Below are 19,521 nucleotides of genomic sequence, written 5' to 3' on the forward strand. Positions count from 1 at the left end.
CACTAAATGACTCCATCCTTAGGAGTTTACCTTGTATTTCTCACATTGGAATGAAAGGCCAGACCCAAACCAAATGTCAACCACTCTGCAGCTTTCCTTTTCCTACCCAGACAGAGTTCACGGTGCTTTCTTCTGCACTCCACACTGCGTTTGGTGTACATCTCTCCCATGGCACATAATTATGGTGGATTAGTAATGCTTGTGTAGTAATGCTCAGTTAGTATTAGTAATGCTCCTTCGTCTCCTGTCTTTGTGACATAGTTGCCTCCCCCTGTCCCCGCCTGGCTGGTAGGGTAGGCTTCAGGGTGCTTTCAGGAAATGTTTGTAGCCCAGACCCCATAAGAAATACTTTCTTTTTTTTTTCTTTTAAAGATTTTATTTTTCCTTTTTCTCCCCAAAGCCCCCTGGTACATAGTTGTGTATTTTTAGTTGTGAGTCCTTCTAGTTGTAGCATGTGGGACACCACCTCAGCGTGACCTGATGAGCAGTGCCATGTCCGCACCCAGGATTCAAACTGGTGAAACCCTGGGTCGCTGACGCAGAACGCACAAACTTAACCACTCGGCCATGGGGCCAGCCCCTATACGAAGTAATTTCAATCACAATAAAAACTTTGCAAGGTAGATATAATTGTTCCACATTTTACAGACGTGGAAACTGAGATTTATCAAGATGTTAAGTAAAACTTGTCTAGAGTCAGACAGCCAGGAAGTGGTAAGGCTGTGCTCCATCCAGAAGTAGTTCTGTTTAACTCAAACCCTTTAAGTTCTTAACCTCGGCGCGGCACCACCTCATCAGTGTAAATATACGCTCGGATGGCCAGCCGACTTGAGGACTGTTCCTCCTATCACCCCTGACCTTTAAGAGGCTTGGGGTGGCTGCAGGCTCATACACCTCCTCCCAGCCCCCTCTGTCAGTGCCCTTGAAGATGAGTTGTGGACTCCCTGAGCCAAGCTGCTTTCATTGATCCAGGTGGCCAAGAGAGAAGTTGGGATCATAGTTCCTCTCTGTCTGCCCCACACAGGTATATCTTTCCATATGTCTGGTGTTGGCTATTCAGGATTGTGGTAGTGCCAAAGCAGCTGGACAGTCTCAAGTCGTGTGGGTCCCCGGACTGGGGCCCAGGGCTTGTCTCCTGGTTGTTTGGGTCAGTATCAGCTTTTCAGGCCAGGTGCCTGCACACCTGCCAGGCGCTGCAGACCCCTGAAAGTGGCTACTCTTCTGAGTGTACACGAGGGTGGAGAAATGTGTTACCCTAGTGGGAGGGGAAGTCTAATCCTCCCTTTATTTGTTTAGTTCTCAAAAAACTTGAACAACAGGTTTAACTTAGATCTATGCCATTTTAATGCAAATTTTAGACAGGTATAGTTATGGCACTCCTTTTTGTTTTATATGCCAGATAGCAAAAAATCTGTTGTGAGTGAGAATGCCTGTGGTGTGACTTAGTGTCTGTGAGCTCCCGAGGCTCTGAGCTCGCCCGTGGGGCTGTCGCTGCCGAGAGGACGTTCTTGCCCTCGTCTCTTGTACCCTCCTCACAGTAAGTCAGCGGAACCGCCCAGCACACTCCACATGTGATTCTTTAGTGCAGCAGTTTCCAAACTTGCCTGATTTTCAAGACTCATTGGAAGGCACTTGTTGGACATACAGACTCAGTGAATCAGAGTCTTCATGGGAGGGGCCTGGGAATTTGTAGTTTTACAAGTTCCTCAAGTAATTCTTAAAAATTGGGCAAGTTTAGAAAACGTTGCTTTAGTGCAGCATAAACTGCTTAACTACAGGTGGTGAGAATGATAAGGGCACAGACTGTAGGTGGGCAATGACAGAAATGTGAAATAACAAATGTAGTTACATGGCATAGCTGCCTTCCTCTGTCTGGGCTTGCTCTCTGGCCAAGGGATGCATCGAAATCTGTTGGAGTTCCCTTGGCTTGTAGTGCCTACTGATTTGGGTGCTATTCTTCTCTTTCGGTGGGCCCCGTGTTGCCTTCCTGGCTACCTTTGAGGTCTAGCTGTCAAGTTTCAGGAAACTTTTGGTTCACTGAATTTCTCTCCCTGGGCCTTTCAGCTCCTGCTGACGTGAAGATCTCTTTTTCTCCCATTTTCAGTTTTCGACCCAAGTACTCATATCTCTTTGATTTATTGTTTTCTCATGGCCCCCATCTTATTAATTCATGCAGTCACTCATTCAGTTGTCTGTTGTGCCAGTCTGTGGGCGAGCTACAGAGATGAACAAGATACAGCCCCTGCCCTCAAGTGCACAGTCTGGTAGGGACACAGATGTGTAAACAAGTAATTAAAATAGCAGTGATGTGCTAAGCGGCATCGTAGAAGTGTGTGCAGAGCTGTAGGGGCACAGGGAGGAAGTGACTGACAAGTGGTGGCAGGCGTCACAGAGGAGGTAACTTTTTGAGCAGGGTCTGGTGGTCAGAGCAAAGTGGGAGGGCGTTTCTAAGTTGTTGTGTGGTTCATCACCACAGGCGTCACGTCCTTGTGCCGTTCATCTCCTAAGTCTCTTTAGCGTCTTTGCTCGTTTAGGATCTGATGGAGTTAATTGGCCTGGCTGACGAATTAGACTCTCTTGACTGACTTTTTTCAAAACCTGAGATGGTCAGTAGTTGATTAATGTCTGAGATACCAAGACTAAGTTTGTTCTACGATCATTTATTGGTAGTGAATGATTGAGACTCTAAGCACTAAAGAAGGCTTTTAAAGACCTTTGACTTTATCAGATGTGTTCTGAGCCTGCGGAAGTGATCTTTGTGCCCTCTAGGGAGTGGTGTGTGTGTGTGTGTGTGTGTGTGTGTGTGTGTTGGTGGTAGGGGAGCTTGTGAGCAGAAAATGAGACAGGAGAATGACTTTTGCAATAAAAGACTCATTTCCCGTGTAGGCTCGCACATCTCTGGTAGCTGTGTGTATTGTTAGAGATGACCTAAACTCTGCAGTTTGCTAATTTGACAAGCTTTGGTTTCTGTTTCCAAAAAATGCACTGTGATTTTCTCTTATTTCACTAGAGAAATAGAGATGAAGGGCCATTATGATTAAATTCGTATAGTTTAATAAGTAGTCATGATTGCAGTTTTAAAATATCTATTGTTTCTTGGAATAATGGATGTTCATTGTAGAAAAATTAAAAAATACAGGCAAGTGAAAAGGGAAAAAAAGCTACAACTAATCTATAATTTTGCAAGCCATAGCTAACCAGTTACTGTTTCAGTGTGTAAAAATCCAGACTTTTTCTGTGCATACATGTGTGTGTGAAAGTATTGTTATTCCAGAAATTGAATATGCAGTGTAAACTGTTCAGTATCTTACCTTTTTTCTTGTTATATACTGTGACCATCTTATTGTGTTAAGAAATATTAGCCCTGAGCTAACGTCTGTTGCCAATCCTTCTCTTTTTTTGCTTGAGGAAGACTATCCCTGAGCTAACATCTGTGCCAGTCTTCCTGTACTCTATATGTGGGTCGCCGCCACAGCATGGCTGATGAGCAGTATAGGTCCATGCCTGGCATGTGAACCTCTGAACCCAGTCCGCCAAAGCGGAGCACGCTGAACCTAACCACTACACCATGGAGCTGGCCCCCAGAACGATTCATTCTTAATGAAAAAAATCTTTATTTTTGAGATTATGCAAATCATTCAGGCTTGTTTTTTTACATCAAACTCTGTTAATGTATATGAAACAAGTGAAAATTCCCCCATAATCCTGTTCCCCCTAGGATAAATGTTAATTTAGCATATACACAACCTTCCACACTATTTCCCATATATATACAAACATATCTATTACTATTTTTTACAAAATTAGATCCTCTTATACCTACTGTTCTGCAACTTGTCTTTTACCTTTAATATATCTTAGACATCTTCCTGTGCCAGTATGTTTGGAATACCTGCATGTTATTATGTAGATCAGGGTTTCTCATCCTCAACACCATCGACATTTGGGTTGGATAGTTCTTTGTTGTGTGACTGTCCTCTGCATTGCAGGAGGCTAACAGCATCCCTGGCCTCTATCCCTTAGATGCCAGTGGTGCCCCTTCCTCCAGTTGTGACAAAAATGTCTCCAGACATTGTCACTGTCCCCTGGGGGCAAAATCACTCCTAGTTGAGAGCCACTGATAAAGATAGTCTATAATGTGAGCATTTAGAGTCCTTCTGGTTTTCTCATTACAAATAAAGGGTCAGGGAATATTCTCATATTGATTTTTGTGCACCTGTGTGAATATTTTTACTGAATAAATTCCTAGAAGTGCAGTTGCTAGATCAAAACTTTGATAGAAATTGCCCAGTTACTACAAAGAGATTATATTAATTTATTTTTCAACTATATCCTGATGATTCCAAATCCATATCTCTTTCCTGAGTTCTAGATCCATATATCCAGCTGTTGATAGGACATATCCTCTTGTGTGTCTCATAGGCCTTTCCTAGGCTCAACTCACATCTTCTTTGACCCACCAAGCATGCACTTCTTGCTGTATTTTTCTGTCAAAGAATGTCACCACCATCTGCCTCATTGCTCGAGCCAGAAACCTTCTCTACCCTACATCCAACCGATCACCAAATCCTATCCGGTCTTCCTCGCTAATGGCTCTCTCCATCTGTTCACTTCTTTTCATTCCTTCTACCACTGTCTTTAGTTTAAGCTACTGCTAACTTGCCCAGATCACTGTAGTAGCCCTGGGGTAACAATTAGTCTCTACCCTTGGTCACATTCTCTTCAGGGAGAGTGAACTTTTGTACACTACGATCTGTGAGTGTTGCTCCCCTGTTTAAGCCCTTCACTGAGCCCTGTCACCTCTCCACCATCTCCTCCATCAGGCAGATGCTGAGGACAAGAGCAACTGACAGGCATCACCTTGACTTCAAATCTCTCTGTCCATCAAAATATGCTTTTTCCTTCAAATTGACTATATAATAAGTAAATGTTGTAAGTTTGAATATATAAATTACTTTTGTACCAGATTTTGACTTTTAAATAAAGATTTCTGTGAATTAAAAAAAAAAAATCTTGGGCTGGCCCAGTGGTGCAGTGGTTAAGTGTGCACGTTCCGCTTCTTGGCAGCCCGGGGTTCGCCGGTTCGGATCCCAGGTGTGGACATGGCACCACTTGGCAAGCCATGCTGTGGTAGGCGTCCCACATGTAAAATAGAGGAAGATGGACACAGTTGTTACCTCAGGGCCAGTCTTCCTCAGCAAAAAGAGGAGAATTGGCAGATGTTAGCTCAGGGCTAGTCTTCCTCAAAAAAAAAAAAATCTCTTTTGGAAAACAATACTCTTATCATGTCACCTCACCTCATATATTTATTCCCCTGGCTTTGAATTACTCATTCTCCCTTGAGTGTCCCCTTGTTCTCCTCCATTTCCTGTTCCATTCAACTCTGCTCTCTAGCCATCCATTTGCTACCCTTTCTTTGGTACCTAGCATTTTGCTTGATGCTTCAACCACACGTTTTCTCCTCTATTAACCCGTTTATCCTTATTGCATTTATTGTATGTGTACTTTTTGTGTGCTTCAGTTATACTTTCTTATTTAACCTTGTGAAAAAAACATACATGTATGTAAATAATACAAACCAGTGAACTGAGGGGAGAGGGTGTGGGAATTCCCACCCTAGGTTCCAGCATAGATACTGGGGTACAGAAGGGCCTTTGAAATATTGCATCCTAGTGCCTGAACCCTGACTTCTCCCCTTAACTAGACTTTTGATTTTATGTGGTTCTATACAGCAGTGTAATTGAACACCTCCCAAATCAATTGCATTTACTTGGTCAAACTGAAACTTTGGAGAGAAGATCGTTTGTGTGCCAGCCCTGCAGCATTCCATTTTGGTATATCTTAAATACCAAGGCAACAAGGGGTACCTCGGAGCTCAGGAATCGCTGACAGGGTATGCAGCATATTGCTATGCTAGACTGGTGTAGGGACAAGCCCTACAATTTTCCACAAGAAGTCAGCTCCAAGCCTGTGGGAAATCACACATAGCAAAATCCTTGGCAAAGAACTATACATTTTTTTCCTACTATCCATGTGGTAATTCTATAACACTCTGTAATTAATTTTATTTTTACAGTGAACAACCACAGAGTAAGAATAATGCATAACCTATTTCTGTTTCTTGCTATTTTAGGGGACATCACACAGAAGGGATATGAAAAGAAAAGGTCAAAACTCCTGTCTCCCTACATCCCGCAGACACAAGGTAGGCAATGAGACATGGTTTAAACCTTCTCAGTATTTTTACACCAAAGAATGCTATCGTATAGGAGATCTGTCTTTTCTTGGTTCCTGTTTTCTCCCTCCCTTCCTCACCAGGGGAGAGAAAAAAACGGAAGGAAAGAAAGGAGGAAATGAATCTTAACTGAGCATCTGCTGTGTGCTAGGCACTTTTAAAATACCCAAGATCATCAAATCATTTACACAGACCTTGGGTGATACTGGCTCTGTGCATGGCTGACATGATTCAATGGCAGAAAATTCCAGGTCGTGGAAAAACTAGTCTTATTAATGCCTGAGCAGCAACTGTGTTGGAGAGGAGCAAGGGAGCAAAGATAAGAAGGAAGGACAGATTCAGAGTTGCAACGCAGCTCAAGGATTGGAGTCCCTGAGGATTTGGGGGTAAGAACCCTAAGTAAACTTTTAAATTAATTCACAGCCTGACATTCCTTCTTCAAAGAGACTGGTGTGTTTTTTCTATATCAGAAAGTCCTGAGTCACTTTTGTGCTTAATTCCAGAGGGGTTGCTGTAACCTTTGCCTCTAGACAAGGCTGTCTGTCTCTAAGTCGTCATATTTTTAAAGTTACTCAGAGTTCAGGATTTCCTTTGGTAGCCTATTTCTGCTTTAATCACTTTTACTATAAGGAATTTTTTCTTTATTTCTCATTTCCCCCCTGCAATCAGAGTTCATTTCCACAAGCCTGTTCTTTGTGGAACTAATTGCTTTTACTTCTGGATTATAAATACCTTGAAGACTTTGTATCCCCCATGGTTTTAATATCAAGTCTTGCACAGGGTATATAGTCTGTAAATATTTGTTGAATGAATAATGGAATAAATAAATGAATAATGGTGGTATATCACTATATTTCACTGAAGGCCTTGTTTTATTTCCTGCATTATTCTTAAAAGTTCCTTCATACAAAAACTAGTAGGTCAGTGCAGTGACAGCCAATTTAAAATAGCTTAATGAACAGATGGATGTAGAAATGAATTGAGAGAGAAGAGATACAAATTGGGCCAGTGACAGCTAATGAAAAGCCAGCTTTTGCTGAGCAAGGCATGCCAGAAAAGGGGAGTACTCTGATTGGCTGCTTAATTGTGGATCTGGCCCATGCCTCTAAAGGCCCAGATGTTTACTTTAGTCATTTTGTGCAAAAGCAATCAGATCCTGAGAAAATAACTCAGTAAGAGATGTAACTACGAAAAGGATCATGATCTGTTTGTTATCTGTAGTCAAGCTACGTAGAAACCAAATCATGTTCAAAAACTAATTTATCAATTTACCATGAGAAACCAATAAGGCACAGTCAAGTCTGTGTGGTCAGCACATTCTTGCTCCGTGGGCAGGCCTACATGGGGAGCCAAGTCACAAATAGAGGGTTGCTTAGTGAGTATGGATTTGGCGAATCAGACATTTAGTTGCAGTAGGCCAAGAGAATGTGACATAGTTATCTCACAGTGGGGATGGTCTTCTAGATGACCTCGAGGGGTCATCTGATGGTAGCTCCTTCAGCTTCCTGCTACCAGACTTCAAACTTGCCACATCTACGCCCATCATGTTTACCTCCTTCCTTCTGGTTAAAAAGGTGACTCGTCCCTCTTATCCAAGGACAGTCCTTCCACCTGTGCTTTGGATCCGATCCCCTCCTCCCTTTCCAGAAATCTTACCCATCATCAGTCACATCAAGGACAGGGCAGTGGGAGTAGGCCACCCCCAGTCCAGGTAATGAGGGGTGCAGTGTCTGTAGAAAATTAAAAAAATAATAAAACCAACGAAAAGTTGGTCTTCTTTAGTTGTCACTGTGTGTAGCAGTTCTAGACACTGTAAGTAATAAAATGCTCCTCCTGCTGGTGCAGACAGCTACGTTGCCCCCAGGTCTGCCACTGCTGTCAGTTCCCTGTTGCTCTCATACAGTCACACTCTCCTTCTCAACCAGATTCTTCCCTCAGCAGTTCATCATGCTCATTACTGTTCTATTAAAAAAAGAGAAATCCTCCTTTGTCAACCACTTCCATCTCTCCTTTCTCCATCTCCCCTTTATGGTCAAACTGCTCACAACTGTCTGTACTTACTATCTCTATTTTCTCATCTCCTGCTCACTTCTCAGCTCATTCTAGTCTCTTCTGGTGCTGTCAGAAGTGATATCTCAGTAGTATTCACCAGTCTACGCCTTGAAATGCTTCTTTTGAAACACTCTTCTCATTTTCTTACTCCCCTGTTCATGTTACTCCTAGTCATTTTTGGAGGCTCATCTTCCTCTGTTAAATGTTGGAATTCTCAAGGCAAGGCCCAAGCCCTCTTGGTATCTCACTCTGTATCAGTGGTTCTCGGATTTTAGCCTGCATCAGAATCTCTGGAGGGCTTGTTAATAAGCTACAGACTGCAGGACCCGGTCCTCAGGCTTTCTGATTCACTAGGTCCAGGCTGAGCCCGAGAATTTGATTTCTCTCAAATTCTCAGGTGATGCTGAAGTTGCTTTTCCTAGGACCACATTTTGAGAACCAACGCTCGATCTTTCTAGGGTATTTCGGCCGTACCTGTGGCTTTAATTGTCATTTAAATACAGGCAATTCCCAAATATGTATCTTAACCCAGATCTCTCCTGAGCTCGATCCATAGAGCCAACCGCATACTTAATGTCTCCAAAATATATCTTGAAGGAACCTCCATTTCAGCGTATCCAAACATGTCTGTTAAATTTAATACTTCAGCACACCACCCCTACCACCGGCACCAACCTCTGCCTGCACGTGCACACACACACACCACCAAAAACTGACTGAAATGACGTCCAGCCTGTTCCTATGCTTCTCTTCTGGTTTTCCCCTTCTGAGTAAATAGAATTCACCTCCATGAGCCCAACAAGGCAGAGATGTAGAAGTCCTCCTCAGTGTCTCCTTCATTCCCTGTCTCTTATCTCTTACCAAGTCCTATCCGTTTTCTGTTTCTTCATGAGCCAGTTTTGGTAAGTTTAATTTTTTTAGGAAATTGTCTCTTTTGAGTAAGTTTTCAAAGTTATTGTTTTGTTATTCACAATATTCTCTTTGTTTTTTAAAGCTTTTGCTTTGTTTGTATTGTTTACTTATCTCTCTCCTGCTTTTTCTCTTGATGAGTCTTCCAGAGTTTGTCTTTTCAAAGAATGATCTTTTGATTTTATTGATCTTTTTTTTAGTATGTCTTTATTTTCCAATTTATCATTTTCAGCTCCTGCATATGTTTCCTTCTTTGTATTCATTTTGTTTACCATTTTTGACTTTTTAAAAATTTCCTGAGTTGGATGCTTCCATCATCTGTCTTCTTTCCTAAGATAAGTGTTCCTTAATCTGACTGCAGTCCGAGAACACGCCCATACAAAATCAAGTCTTTGTTATTTAAGATGTGCCCGGTGTTTGGTAAATTTGTGTAACTCATCTATTTGTATTTTATTTGTTGAGTGGATGGTTATGGCCCATTAATTCAAAGTAGTCAATTGTGTTGTTTAGATCTTTTCTATTCTTACTAATTTTTTGACTATTTGATCTATCAATTCTGATAGAAGTGTGTTGAAAAATCTGTACCATGACTGTCGGTTTGTCAATTTTCCTTGTAGTTCTGTCAAGTTTTGCTTTATATGTTTTAAAACTATGTTACTAGGTACACACAAATTAAGAATTATTATGTCTGTCTTTGTGCATTGCTCCTTTTATCATAAGTAACTATCTTTATCCCTGTAGTGTTTTTTATCCTAAGGCTTTTTTTCTTTTTATCTAAATTGTCTAGAGTTGCTAGACATCTTAATTCTCCTCCCAAACAAGACAAAAACTTTAAAAATGCTTTAATGTTGACCACCACCACTCCCTATCTTATATATTAGTACCACCTTGTTTACATACCCCCTCAATTATCAAGTATTATTATTACTGTTTTGTGTGGTTAACAGTTGTCAGTATTCATTTCTTTGTTCACTGTTCCTTTGTCTATCTCACTGCCTTCTCTCAGCTCAGTTTCCTTCTTCCTGAAGTCCCTAAATAGTAGTTACATATTTTAGTGAGCGTTTGTTAGTGGTAAATGCTCTCAGTTCATGTTTCTCCCTTTGCCCACCTTTGTTCTTAAGTCTGTTCATGTTTTTCGCAGAAAGGGATCATTTGTAGGGCTGGGTAATCTATATTATGTAGGTTCTGAGCAAAAGAGGAGATTACCCCTTGGCATGTTTATCCCATCTGTCTCTGCAGATTTCGAAGAATGCATTTAGTTTGATCTTTTTTAATGACATTGGAATGCAAATTTTAAACTTACTACATAGTATTAATTTCTAATATAGAATTAAATGACGTGAAAGTCATTTTGATGCTTTTGGTAGGAATTTTCTACTTCTTACTTCTAGAGGGATTCAGCCTCTTCTGACTCTAGTACCTTGTTCGAATTCCTTCACTCCAGTTGTGAGAGGCTTTGCTGTGAGGGTGGCTACTTGAGTGTAGTGTATAACCTTCTCCGCTAATCTCTTTTGAAATAAAAAATTAATACTGCCTGCAACATTGTATTACTGGAACATGTGCACATGTTTATCTAAAAATTTAGATTATCTAAAAGTTTAGTGAATGATTTTCTGTCTGGAATTGATTTGGAGTTGAGTTATCTTGGGATGCATATTTATGTATATTTTAGATTTCTCACAAGTTACATAAATCTTTTAAATAGGACTTCAGAAGAAAATTAACAATGTAATAGGGAGAATGGGGAGACATGAAAGAGAACACAAGGTTGAAGAATATACTTAGAAATTAAACAGTGGAAATTGAGTGAGAACAATTTTGGTTGATAATAAGCATCGTTTAATTCACTAGCATCAAAGGAGTTAGATTCAAAAATCACTGGCTGACAAAAATTTGATGTGTCAAAATTATCCTTGAAAATCACTTAAAACTTCCCAACATTGGAAATGTTTGTTGTTTCTTTAGTTAAGCAAAACCCAAGTGTTATCTGGTATTTAAGTGCCATCCTGTATGAAAAATTCCTGTCTTGATAAAGGTTGAAATCATGCTCAGGACTTCAAGATGCTCTCACTACGAGAGGCCTGGGAGAAATGAAGGTGGGACGGGTTTGCATTTCCTACTCCTTCTGAGCCATATGCTCTTCAGAAGGAATAGCCTGGAGAACATCTTTCAGTAGTTGGAAGCTACTAGAGCCTGGATGTAAGGCTTCCCACACGCCTCAATTAGCAGACTTGCAGGGAGAAGGGGCCAGAATTAACTCTCTTTTGGCATGGCCCAAAGAGTTGAATTTTCAAACCACACACGCTCTCACTCTAAATTAGTCACTCTTGGCCACTGTTGTTGGAGATGCAGGAAAATGGAAGGCTTTGAGTAGGGAGGCAACTCCCCTGGGCTCATCCTGTGGTCTAATCTTTAAAATACTTTGGGTATAAGTAACTGATAATTCCAACTAGCTTTAATAAAAAAGAGTTTATTCTGCTGATACAGGGGTTACGGATAGAACCTCAGACCAGCACATATTTACTAAATGCCTTCTCTGTTCCAAGTACTGTTGAGACCCTGGGAAGCAGACAGTGTTGGACAAGACCGACAAGTCTGCCGGGACACCCTCTGGCTTGCTCCCTCAGTCTACTAGGGCTTTGTTCAACCAGGACTTCCACAGAGAAGGCTCCCTTGACTAGCCTGTTCAAAAGCAGTCCCTACCCCCATTACCTGAGTTGCATTTTTGTGTGTGTGAAGAAGATTGGCCCTGAGCTAACATCTGTTGCCAGTCTTCCTCTTTTTTGCTTGAGGAAGATTGTTGCTGAGCCAGCATCTGTGCCAGTCTTCCTCTGTTTTATGTGGGATGCCACCACAGCCTGGCTTGAGGAGCGGTGCTAGGTCCACGCCCAGGATCTGAACCTGTGAACCCTGGGCCACGAAAGTAGAGCACACCAACTTAACCACTACGCCGCTGGGCCAGCCCCTGAGTTGCATTTTTACAAAGCTCTCTCTGACTGTCTCGTGGGTTATAGTTTGTTTGTCTTACTCCCCTACTGGACTCTTAAGGACTTTAAAATTAGGAGCATTCTTTTTTATTATTATTTTTGTTCCTCATGTCCACAGTTTCTAGCATTAGTGCTTGACACATAGTAGATATTTTATACATGTTTGTGGAACCAAACAGAAAGAACACTTAGAATTCCTAGGCTCTCCTTTAGTGAACATCTGTGAAGATGAACCTAATGAAAGGTAATGAAAGAAGCAGATTAATCTACAGATTGGAGAGTAATTGGTCCTGGCAACTTGTCTCCACCCTCAGTAAATCTCTAATTTAGATCTACTAAACCTCAAGAGACTGTGCACAGTATGTTGATTCTCACCTCAGATTTAGCATTTCTCTTTAATTTTTATTTCCAGGTGAAATTAATGCATCTATTTTAAATAGTCAAATAGTACCAGAAGGTTTGTAACAGTAACAACAAAAAGCAGTGTCCTCTCCTTCCCTAGAGACAACTTCTTTCAACTCTTTCAGTGGTTTCTTCTGGCATTTACCTCTGTTTTTCTAAGTAACATTTTACTTCTGTTTCTTGACTTTTCTTCAATTTGAAGCATTATTTCTTCATTTTTTACTATAAAAGATTAGAGTTTTCTCTCACGTAGTCCTCCCTCAACCACACAGACACCCCCCTTCCCTTTGCCCCTTCACATCTCCCATCTCGTGCTTACTCTGGATGAATCCTCAGTATATTACTTTTTTTGTTGTTAAGTCAGCATTCCATGTTTACATTATTATGAGTATGTGAATACTGTTCACAGCTAAGTTTCTTGGTTTACTAGGATTACATTTCCTTTTTTTTCTAGTTGATTCATCAATCTTGTTATTATTTTTGAGGAGACAACTCTTGGTCCTCTCTCTCTGCCTGCGTCTATCTGAACTGATCATCTTCTTGTCCAGCCACAGGCCTTTATTATTCTGGTGGTGTTTTGGGAAGGAATAGGGATAGATAGAAGTGTTCATTCCGCCATGTTTAATCAGAGTTCTTTATCCTAACATTTCTATTTAAGAATTGTTCAGAATTTGTGCAGAGATGATTTCCGTCAATCGGAATGATCTCAAAGACCTTAGTGCTTCGTTTTGGCTGTTTAGCAGCCGGCTGATCCTACCGTCTCCACACCAGCCCGATTAAAGTATTGAGACTGGGGGCCTCCCTCCTCTCCGTGAGTCTGAGAGGAGCCCTGCCTCAGCTCTGTTTGCAGCTCTCCACTATTTATAATCGCCTTGCAGTGCACTGGGGGCATCTTCTCCCGCACCCACATCTTTTGTTTTAGGACATTGCTGCAGCTTCTGGTTTTGATGGCATTGGCGTACACATTCCGCTCTGTCTTTGTGTATTTGAGATTATTTGTGACCTTGGCGTATCTGTTTTTCTCCCTCCATCCCTTCACTTTGTTCTGCTTTTACTTCGTTTACTTGTGTTTGTCTCCTGCTTCAGAATTGGATCTCACCTGTTAACGTGTTCTTTCTTGGCCTAGGTTTCCACTTTTTTTTTTTTTGATTGGCACCTGAGCTAACATCTGTTGCCAGTCTTCTTTTTTTCTTCTTCTTCTTCTCCCCGAAGCCCCCCAGTACATAGCTGTATATTCTAGTTGTAGGTCCTTCTGGCTCTGCTACGTGGGACGCTGCCTGAGCATCGCCCGATGAGTGGTGCCATGTCTGTGCCTGGGATCTGAACAGGCAAAGCCTTGGGCCGGCTAAGCAGAGTGTAGGAACTTAACCACTTGGCCACGGGACTGGCCCCTAGGTTTCCACGTTTTTCCCCCAGACTCTTACCTACTGCCCTTTGAGTGATAAGACATAGCAGTTTATGATGTGGTTATGTGTTGGCATTCTGTTGACGTTCTCTAGCTGTTCTTCCTGGTAAGAAGTTCTGGTGACCCAAAGGTTTTTCCCGAACTTGGCTTCCTTTTGTGGCTGCCAGAGGATATTTGCTCCCTGGTCTTCCAGTGTATATACATTGCATTTGCCAGTGGTTCCACACCCCTTTCATCACAGTTCTAAGTTCAGTCCTGCCTTTGAGATGGTGCAAATGTATATATGACTGAGTTAAAATGAAACAAAAGAAAACCCTTGTGTTTTATGCTCTCTAAAGTCTGATAATTCCTCTCAAGGATAGTCTGTGATCCTGTTTTTCTTAATGACCTCATGTAATTGTATAAAAATTGTGAGAGGCACAAATTTTTGCATAAAACTTGTGTGGCCTAGAGATATACAAATAAGCAGGCTTTTCACATTAACGTTTAACCATTTCCTTTAAATTGGTATCTCTTCATTTTTGTCTTTTGTTTTTCCCAGCCACTCACTATCATTGGTGGAAGTGAGGAGGCAGATAAGATGTTAATTATTCATTTTGACCAAAATATTGGGCATCTGCAGTGTGTAAGACAGAGAGCCAATTACTGCAGGAGATGCAAGATGAATTAAGACTAGCCTCTGACCTCAAGTTATTTATACTATAGTAGGAGAGATAAGACAGGTATACAAATGAGGATCATAAGAGAGAGAGTAAAATAAGCACTGTAAGAGAGTTCTAAACAAAGTACTGTGGAAATTCAAAGGGACGGGAACTTAAAACCGGCTATTGAAATCAGGAGCTGCATTTTAGAATGCTATAGAATGTTTCCAACTATATAAATATTAAGAATGTGCCTCTTTGTGTGCGTGGGTGTGGAGGGGCGTGGGGTGGGATCTATTGTATTTTATCTATCTCATTTTGATTTGAAAGTTCCTTCCCAAGTGAGGATCACAGCATAATGGAAAGAACATTGACTTTTTTATTCCAGTCCCAGTTCTTCTCTTTCATTTACCAGGTTTGGATAGTATCATAATTGCTGTAAACTGGAGGACACGTTGCAGTCATATCTATCCCCACGTGCCTTATCAGAAGGAAGTCCGCTATCTTCCTCTTGGGGCTTCTCTTTCTTCCTGAATTGTCCAAGAACCCCCTGGGATATAGGTAGTGCAGGAGGAGAGGTGGTCATTGCAGCTACCACACCCAAAAGGGAAGAGCCCCGTAGTCTGCTGCTGCTTCTCAGGGTGCTGCTGAAAACTGGTCCTTACCTCGTGACCAGTGATGCTGACCCAGGGCTCTACCTGCTTCCCATGTCAGCCACTCTGGTGGAGGAGCCAACAGTGCTCAACTCAGCCAAGGCACCCCACTTGGATTCTCCGGGCAGAGCTCTTGATGTTGTGCTCTTTTAGCCCCATGCACAGCCATTTTCTTGATGCCAAGTGGCCAGGAAGCTCTGGGTCAGGATCTGCTCAGACATTCACCACTTTACGAACTCCCGGAATCCACTCCTAGGAATCAGATGGTGGCCCCTTTTCCAAACTCCAAGTGCAAACACTCTCATTCCTTCCTCCCTTTCCCAAGACAGTGAGGTTAGTCGCCCATCCTTCTAAGGAAGGCTCTCCTCAGGGACTCGGGGTACGTTAGCTCCCAAGGAAGGTTCTCCGAGTGATTCAAGGTACCCTCACCTACCCTTCTTGCACCGGGTGGGAGTGGGAGTAGAGGCTCAGTAATGATTCAAGGTGCTTATCGACACACTGTCACTATAGAAAAACAGATTTAATCTGTGATGGGTGTCCCGCTTCTGTAATGGTATCTATCAGATAGCATTATTGTGAAGATAAAATGAGATCGTGTTATGAAAGTTTAAAGAGCTGTAGAAATACTACTATCACTGTTATCCTGTCATTTCTTGTTTACACCCCCTCAGAGGCACTCCTTTGGCTTAGGACAAGTGATCTCACCCCCCTCTTCTTATTTTGTATCACTCCCCCTCTCCACTGTGCTTTAGCCCCTGCGTCTTTCTGAGACTTGTCAAGGTTTTCTCCCTCACTGGACTTCTACAAATACCTTACTTTTGTATAAAATGGCTCTCCCCTCTCTCTGCCAAGCTAAAGCCTACAGCAGTGTCTCCTGTATAACAGGCCTTCCCTGAAACTGCAATACCGGTTAAATTCCCCGTTGTGTATGGGGCTCAGAGTGCCTCTGCTTTTCTGTCTCAGCACGTACCACGATGGAGAAGAGATACGTACGTTGGTGATCACTTACTTAGTATATTTCTTCTCTGGATGCCAGCACCAAGACCAGTGAGCATGTCTGCTCTGGTCACTCCAAAAAGTTGAATTATTATGTTACTTGGTTCTCAGAACACATCCTACTTCACTCTGTTATTCTTACAGGTGAGAATATCTTTAAATAAATCATAGGCAGAGTTGAAAGATAAGAAGCTGAGGTTGGCCTTCCATCTTCCTGAATGGAAATTTTGCATAGTTTTATAACTAAATATCAGCTTCTTTTTGAGGTTATCATTGTTATTATGTTCAAACAATAGAATCATAGAAGACTCTAATGTCTCTTTCGGCCAAAGGACAATAAGTTCTGTACATGTTGATCATTGAGAAAGAAGGCTTTGTGTTGTAGAAGGAATTAAAATTTGTGGTTTTTCTTAAACTTACTGTCATTAAACCTTGTATCGTCATCACTATTTAAACATAATGGTGACCCCTAGTGGATATTCTGTATAACAAACCAAAAGAGGAGGAACCCCCAAACTGGCGCTGTCGCGGTGTCATAATCAGTGAACGATCTTTTTCTTTGGATCTCAAGTATGTTTCACACTAGAATTTGGAAGTTTTGAAGAAGATTTGATACATGAGATTCGCAGCTGTTGTTCCAGCACTTATCTGTATTTCGTGTCTTTTAAAATTCCTTTCATTTTACACATCATTCTTTCTGTAAACAAAATAATGAAATTTTAAAGAACTCCAGAGTGCCTCGTCATTACCTCATTCTAGCTACTTAGGGGACTTTATGTCCCATATGATCCTTATAATTGTGTATGAATAGTTTTTATGTACATAATTGGAATCATATTATATACATAATATTTTATGTTCTTTTATCATGACATTTCATTTAGACCATTTCACGTCTTCATAGTCAGCATATTTTTCATGGTATATAATATCTCATGATGTTGACACATGTAGTTAATTCTGCCTTTGCTTTTAGCTTCTTACCATGGTAGTGAAACCGTGCGTGTCTTACTCAGAATATAGAAATCTCTGCTTTTGGGTCCCAGCTAATTCCTGAGATCTGGTTGGAGTGTGAAAGCCTGGCTAAAGAATGACTCATCATTAAGCAGCATCTTGCCTGCCCGGCTGATGTGGACATGCTGTTATATCAGGCCCTGCTGTGCTACTGTGTGCCCACACCTCCCTGCTCTCTCTGAGGAGCCCTGACATCCATGGTTTCTTGCCCCTTTCCATGATAAATTGTTGCCTTGGCCAGTAAGCTAAGGTGAGAGTAAGCCTCCAAAATTCTTTTACTCCAGCCAGGACATAGTTTCCTTCTTCTCACCCCCAAACATGCATTGATTTGCCAGTTGTTTTTGGTGAAAGAAAAAGGAGACAATTGATTTTAGAAGATTGATGTAGAAAATCCGCTTTATAGAGTCGTAATTTATCTAGGAAGCTGAAAACTGAATATTATTTTAACTTATTTTGGTAAGAATCTGCTCTATTTGAAGATGTGACCTTCAAATTAAGAAAATCCAGTATTTTTATTTTCTTTTTACACTTAACTATTTCCTTGATGTTTTATAATGAACATATATTATTTTTATATTCTGAAGAGAACTTTTCTGAATTGTAGAAATCCAGTAAAACCTATGGAAAAATATATAAAACATCCAAAATCTCATCACCTAGAGAGATAGGTACTATTAACACTTTACTGTATTTGCTTCCAATTTTTTCAGTGCACTTATAAAATATATTTGTAAATCTTATGTCTTAAAAAAAAACCCCAATACATGGAAATAAAAATCTGTAAAATTCATATAAATGGAGAGTGATTCTTCACATTCAAAGAGATTATCTAGGGTTTCATTATTAAGCTCCCTTGTTATTCTTAAAGTGATTCAGTTCCTAAGAATCCATTTTACTCTTCTTTTTCCTTTTATGTCTCTTTTAGATAGTCTCTCTTGAACTTGAAGCAGGTGTATGACACATTTGAACCAAGGTGGTTCTGTCCGAAATCCGTGTTTTTGTGGTGTTGTGCTTTGGGCAATAGAGGAATGCTCACTGAACAAACTTGCCAGCCGCTTGTTGAAACTACACCTCGACCTCTGGCAGCTGCAACGAAATGCCTGTCATGATTTTGGATCCAAAAGGGACCTGGTCCGCTGGGATGACTAAATTCCTGAGGGAACTGAGATGCACATTGCAGAGCATCCTACTGGTGGTGCCTGGTGAATAGCATGTTGTGAGGCCTTTTTTTGTTTTTTCAGTACCAGTTCAGTAGATCTCTTGGCTAAATGTCATCTGACTCTCAGTTCTCATCAGATGTTTGTATTTGTGTTACATTTCCTTGTGGTTTGAGCTGTGATAACCTCTAGATAGTCCCGAGTGCAAATGTTCATTCTTTCTAATTCTTCTTCAAACAAATATATTAACTCTCAGTTCCCCAATTTTTATTCTTTAGCCCACATTGGCTTCTTTCTCCTAATTAATTACTTAGAAAAATACAAGGTAAAAGCATAGGTGAGAGAGGAATGGTAAAAAATACGTACATTTGTGTGCATCCTTAGTGAACTGAGAATCTGTGTTCATTTTTTCACCCTTTGGATTATTAACTATCTAATATGGAAGCCCTCTGTTTCTTAGCAGAATGATTTGGTCTGTTTTTGCAAATCTGCTTATTTAATTAAGAAAATAATCAGTGATAGGTAATTCAGTTATATTAATATTTTCACTATGACCCCACTCTCCGTTGATACAAAGCTAGTGTTTTAAACTTGGTGCTCTGTTTAAGTCAAACCGTTGCCTCTGTGTGTATTTACAAGCAAAGTAGCTGATGTGTGCTAACCTGATTTCCTTCCTGTATATATCATCTGACTATACAAATAAAAATAGCCCCTTTCTATTTTTTGTTCTCTATTTAAAGTTAATTGGAGGGGCCGGCTCCGTGGCCAGGTGGTTAAGTTCACGCACTCTGCTTCAGCGGCCCAGGGTTTCGCCGGTTCGGATCCTGGGTGCCAACATGGCACCGCTCATCAGGCCATGTTGAGGCCGTGTCCCACATGCCACAACTAGAAGGACCCACAACTAAAAATATACAACTATGTACTGGGAGGCTTTGGGGAGAAAAAGGAAAAATAAAATCTTTAAAAAAATAAAGTTAATTGGACTATGTTTTAAATCATTTCTCTATTGAGTGGCTGAAAAATTTATTTGGAGGGGCTTTTTGTAGAATCTTTCAAATGATGGCAGGTGA

At 41.0% G+C, this 19,521-nt stretch overlaps 1 protein-coding gene across 9 annotated transcripts in view; it reads left to right on the forward strand.

Moving 5' to 3' along the window:
- The window catches only part of DIP2B (disco interacting protein 2 homolog B), a 208,434-nt gene that overhangs the window by 92,994 nt on the left and 95,919 nt on the right, over positions 1 to 19,521 (forward strand). For all 9 annotated transcript variants that reach the window (XM_070494879.1, XM_070494881.1, XM_070494880.1 and 6 more), the window contains exon 2: positions 6,134 to 6,205. In XM_070494879.1, coding sequence (XP_070350980.1) covers positions 6,134 to 6,205 — 72 coding nt within the window. The remainder of the gene's footprint in view (positions 1 to 6,133; positions 6,206 to 19,521) is intronic.

Source organism: Equus asinus, chromosome 22, assembly GCF_041296235.1.
Source record: "Equus asinus isolate D_3611 breed Donkey chromosome 22, EquAss-T2T_v2, whole genome shotgun sequence".
NCBI classification, from domain to species: Eukaryota; Metazoa; Chordata; class Mammalia; order Perissodactyla; family Equidae; genus Equus; species Equus asinus.